This window comes from Melanaphis sacchari, unplaced genomic scaffold (assembly GCF_002803265.2).
Source record: "Melanaphis sacchari strain LSU unplaced genomic scaffold, SCAv2.0 Contig78_pilon_pilon, whole genome shotgun sequence".
Lineage (NCBI taxonomy): Eukaryota > Metazoa > Arthropoda > Insecta > Hemiptera > Aphididae > Melanaphis > Melanaphis sacchari.
Genome location: NW_020271554.1, coordinates 524760 through 530730, shown reverse-complemented (window position 1 = coordinate 530730; position 5971 = coordinate 524760). Strand labels below are relative to the sequence as shown.

At 26.8% G+C, this 5971-nt stretch overlaps 1 protein-coding gene across 2 annotated transcripts in view; it reads left to right on the top strand.

Moving 5' to 3' along the window:
• Window positions 1–4842: 4842 nt before the first annotated feature.
• The window catches only part of LOC112601443 (putative uncharacterized protein DDB_G0271982), a 1295-nt gene continuing 166 nt past the window's right edge, over window positions 4843–5971 (top strand). The window contains exon 1 of one of the 2 annotated variants that reach the window (XM_025349085.1): window positions 4843–5445. In XM_025349085.1, the coding sequence (XP_025204870.1) occupies window positions 4863–5445 (583 nt within the window). In that variant the 5' untranslated portion in view covers window positions 4843–4862. Of the gene's footprint in view, window positions 5454–5971 lie in introns of both variants that reach the window. The other variant, XM_025349083.1, reaches the window with a different exon arrangement.

Below are 5971 nucleotides of genomic sequence, written 5' to 3'. Positions count from 1 at the left end.
AAAATTATCAAAACGTTATTAAGTAACTTAAAGTTACTTATATTTTACTATAGAATCTTATTACTTATGGAAATTTTTCCATGACAAAACATTTTAAAGAAATAATAAAATGATTTTCAATTACAAAGTTCAAAACATTTTTTATGTTATATATTATAGGTGTTAGGATTTATTATATAAAGATAATTATTTCATTGATTTCATTATTTATTTTTAAGAATTTCATAATATATAGACACATAGTACTATATATAATTAATAGTATTAGACATACTTAAAATAAAATTACGTTAGTAAAAAATCAATTATCATTTTCACTTTATTGAGTATAAAGTTCTATTTTATTTATGATTAAATTTGGTCATTATGTTATGAATATGTGTTACCAAATTATGTTGTTAAGCAACATTTCATAACTACTTAACAAACCAATAATGATACTGACTACTTTAAAAATGTAAGTGAATATTAAATTTTACTCACAAATTCCTTAATATTAAATTCAAACACATTAAAAAAAAATAGTCATTTAATCACATATCCTTAATGATGACCCCATCCCTACTAAAAAAAAAAAAAAAAAAAAAACAGAAATTATAAAAACACATTCATTATTCACTGTAATGCCATGTTTTAAATATTTTAAATTAAATACTATTTAAATTGTAAAAAAAAATAATTTCATTTTTTATATTTATAAATAATTTATGATTTAGTTACTAAAATGCAATAATTTATAATTACAAACCTTTGAATTAATTCTTAAAGGAGGCACATTGTGTTTTTTTCTGTAAAAGTTGTGCCTAACCAAGGCATCTGCTATAACGTTTTTTGTCTCGTCATTATCTTTCTGTATCTGTATGTTTAAATTTAAAAAATATAAAAATTTGTACAAATATTTTAACATATAACTTAAAATATTTTTAAAAAACTTCAAAATATAGTAACTTATATTCACCTCCATATTAATATATATTTCGTAAACGTCAAGGAAATTATTTTATAATTTTTTACTAAAGAATAAGATTAGTAAGCTAGCATAAAATATTCAAGCCAGAAAAAAATATTGTTAATTGTAAACTCTTAGAAAATCTTTAAATATTATTTAACTGTAGGTAATATAAAATGAACTAAACAACATTTGCCTGTGCGCTTTTATTTTATTTTATTCTGCCTTGTTTTATCTAACTATTTAATAATAGGTTTACTCATACACATTACACATTTATCATATTTTAAGTGATTTGCACTATAAACTTTTATTATTTTAGTCAAAAAAAAATATTTATTAACTGCTAAAAATTAAATTTATGGAGTACCTATAGTTTTAAATAAAGGAAATAATATATTATAAGATATATAAAATAAGATAACCTCTCAATATCTGAACCATATGAGTCAATATCTGACTCATCTTCAGCAACTTATACATAAATATTTTTCGTTGTTTAAGCACAATATATTATATTATCGTTAAATAAATAGTTGTACCAGATAAGGTTAATAAAATTAGAATTTTTTTTTTTTAATAAATCATTAAATTGTATAGCTGTACATAAATTTAGTATGCCACTTTTTTATGGGCAAAAAAAGTACATAAAACTAAGTTATAAATTAATCACACACATGTAATACTAAAAACACACCCATTTTACCAAAATATAGAGAAACTATTGGTAAACAAAACATTATTTAGAATCTGTATATCAGTATAGTGTATATCTCTGTATATTCTTAATAGTAAACAATAATTACAAAAATCCCTTTTAAATCATACATATTATTATAACTTAAGTTGTTTGTCCAACTGAATTACAAGAAAAACTTTCGATTTAAAAATTATTTTTATTTAAATATTCAATAACATTAACTATCAACAACTTCCTAATATATATATTTAAATATTTAAAAATATTTATTCAGTTTAAATGAGTGTAAATAATAATATATTGAGCTATATTTTTTTTGATCATCTTGCATGTTAAAGTGAGCTATACAATTATTTTAGCAAACAATATTTTATTATCACTCTTTACTCTTATCTTTATTTTTTCTATATAAAATAACTCAATAAATCAAAAATATTAATTACCTTGCCCTACGTTGCATCTTTCTAACCTATTGACAAAACTTCGCCGTATAAATGAGTCTGAAATTAACTGATAAAGATTAGATGATAATAATAATGACATAAATTACTAGGTATAATTTGTTATAATATGAAATTTTTAAAAATAAATTTTGATTGATCTTTATACTGATATGGTTATGTTTATTTATACTTATTACTAATATTATTTTTATTTATTTTTTTAAACTAAATAAAAACAAATTTAAATAATTCTGAATAAGCAAAATATTTTATATGTGCTTAAAAAAATATGTTTGACTATTGACGTCCGCCTGTGATGGATGGCCCAACGGCCGTACGATGTAATGCATTTAGACGACGGTAGTCATGACTTTAAAGCCTCGCATGAATGCAAGTGCAATAGGCAGGAACGATAGTAGCTGACAAATTTTTCTCTATCAATAAGATTACAAGGCAAAATGTCGGTGAACCAACGCACTAGTTAATCTAATACGAAATTTACAATCTGGTACTCCGCCGGTCAAATTCGAGTAGTTGGCCCGTCCCGATACAATATGCCATTACGCTCGAAAACTGTTTGAACACATACAAGACGGGCTTACAATCAAACACAGCGTCTCCATGTCTATAATGCTGGAATTCGATCAGCCATCAATTACTTGAATCTCTGCCACTGTCACCGCTTCCGTCATTGGTACAAAAAGGAAAGTCACGTCGAGATCCAACATTCGGAACCGCCGGGGCCAGCTATCCGATTCACTTATTGATCATGCCAACGATCAAAGCTTACGAGTGTCGACGATCATACAGTCTCGTATGTCGTCTTATACCACAATTTACATCCACCAATATGTCTGCTAAAAATGTGTAGGTAATTAGTACACTGTATAGCACAACAATCTGTTCAATATGTAAGTAAAAACAAACTCATATAAATTGACCAAAATAATAAAATAGTTAAAACACGTAACTACGTAAGTATAGCAAAAAAATGATATGTTAAAAAGATTACTAAGAAAAAATATAATAAACGATATTGAACAATTTTGTATATATTACATATTTACATGTGAGTGAAACGCTTCGGGAGATTATGTAACAAATTATTTTAGCAACCTTAACTTTACGCCTAATTACGCCTTTGAACAATATAATTAAAATTTAAAAAAAAAAAAAAAAAATTTATAAAAATGCTTTTTCAATTATTGAACATAACACTAGACGAGTTAGATCCATTAACATAACGTAGCATCAGATATGCAATATTCAAACAATAATAATTGGTTTAGTATTACAACGATTAGTTATAATTATTGTTCTTTGGTAAATAGTGTTCGAGATTTCGCAATTTCATTGAATATACCAAACACTTGATGAATAGTGAACAAATTTTCAGTTATTTAAATATTTTAATTTTCTAAACATATTCAAATCGTTTTTATTTTATTTAGAACAATTTTAATCTACACACCGTTTACAATATATAACACATGTCATACCCATAATTATATCAATGCATTTGCTGTCTTCGTAGTGAGCAAAATATAACCCTCAGGCTACGGCGAAACAAATTGTGTTGATTCGTGGTCCAATAATTGTGACTATACTAATAAACATGAAGCTCTACTTTATTAATCCGATATTCACGTCTCTTTTTTTGGTGATTATTTTCGTGGCATTATCATCTTCGTAAGTTAAAAACTAATTTTAAATTACATGTTTTTTGATAAACTTTTTATTTCAGTTCATTTTCAATTGATTTTATTGATGGAAAATCATACTTAAATACAGACTATGAAATAGTTTTTGGAGGAAGCAAAACTTAAAGTAATATAAATGATTAGAATTAAGAAATAATAATATATTTTTATATTTGTAATATATTATGGTAAATGAATTTAATTACTTCAATTTGTGACCTAATAAAAATGTAAAAATTTCTTGTGACGCCTACACCAGAAGTTTAATTTTTATTGACAATTAATACGTTATAAGATTACCGTTCTCCACCCAACAAACAGTTAATGTTTGTTCTTTTTCCGAACAGCAGATTAATAAATTTTAAAATTTCAAGTCTTTCATAATCAAACAACTATTGAAATATACTAATTTGTACTGAAAAAATCATAATGATATAAAATAAATTCAGACAATTATCGGATAAAAATTAAAACGTCTTATTCATAGCATTATTAAAAAAAGAGAGTTCTAAAACCACCGTTACTGCTTAAAAGCTCTCCTCTTTTACTACTAATAATGCTTGATAATGTATAAAATATACATAAATATTATTAATATTCCTAATATTCTAATATTCCGTTTCGAATAAATAATTGACATGCACAATATAACTATAACCTTAATTATTTAATAATTCACATATGGCTTTATCCCTCAAACACGAATTAGGTGAGTTATACCAGTTCTTTTTTATCTATGTTTTATAATTGCTTATTTTTTCAGAGATAAATAGCAATATTATTACAGGGGTGAAAAGCTATAGACCAGGGGTAGGCAACCCACGGCCCGCGGGCCGCATGCGGCCCGCAAAGCAGTTTTTGATGGCCCGCACAAAGGTGGTTAATTTTTGTGTTTTACTTTTGTTCAATAACATTTTTCATATAATTTTGAATATTATATAATTATTTTTCCTTTATAAATAAAATCTAATCTAACCGTTTCATAATAACAATACAATTATAAGTATTATATCATAATATGTAACTTTTTTTTTTTTAATGTGGCCCTTGATGAACAATTGAAAAAAAAAATGGCCCGTGTGGTTAAAAAGGTTGCGAACCCCTGCTATAGACCATTAACTAATGATGAAAAAAAAATAGTACAGAAGAAACAGAAAATATTAGATGCAGAGAGGAAAAAACAAGATGAAAAAAGAGAAAGAGAACGGCAGTTTCGTGAGACCGAAAGGGAGGAGGAGTGGAAAAAACGCGAACTCGAACGGCAAGCTCGTGAGAAAAAAAGGGAGGAAGAGTGGAAACAACGCGATTTAGAAAGGGAGAGAGAGCGAGATTTACGAGAAAAGGAAAGAAACAAGGACCTAAAGCGGCGTGACGAGGAGCGACAAATGCACGAGTCACAAAGAGCAATGGAACAAGAACAGCGCAATGCCGAGAGATTACAACGTGAAAAAAAACGTGAATCAGTAAGACAGATGGAACAAAAACAGCGCGAATCCCTAAGAAAAAATTACCAACAAAATCGCAATGTCGACGTAGGACAACGAAAAGCGAAAAGAGCAGCAGGACGTGGAGCGATAACGAAACCATTGAAGCGCAAGAATCGACCGACAGGACAATCAGCCGACAACCAAAATACCGAAAACAATACAATTAGTAATTAAATCAGCTCAATCCATAGTGTATCGTAACTGAGAAAATGAAGTTTTATATTCTCTGAAACGTTGGATTGTGCATACTAAATAAATTGTAACGGTTATTTATGAGTTATAGACCGAGCTGTATCTTAGAATTATTAAGTTAAACTTAAATTACTAAATACTCTTAAAAAAATAATTATTAAATAAAAATAATAATTGAAATAAAAATAATTAAATTAGTTATTTACCTTTTAATATAGAACTTGCAACAGAAACTGGAGCTGGACTAGTTTCTGGAGCATGATTATGATCATTTCCACATCTCAACTTATGTTTTTGTCAATTAAAATTGTGGATGCACGCTTTTTGCATTGAAATAAAACTTTTTTTCGCAATTCCAGAAAAAGAGATCATCTCTTTTTTTATCTATTACCATTGAATTACCCTTCACTATACTAATTTTTCTCGTTCTGTTTGTGACAGGAGAATATCACAATATTCTTCCATTTTACCTATATTCAATATTGTATAAAATACACACA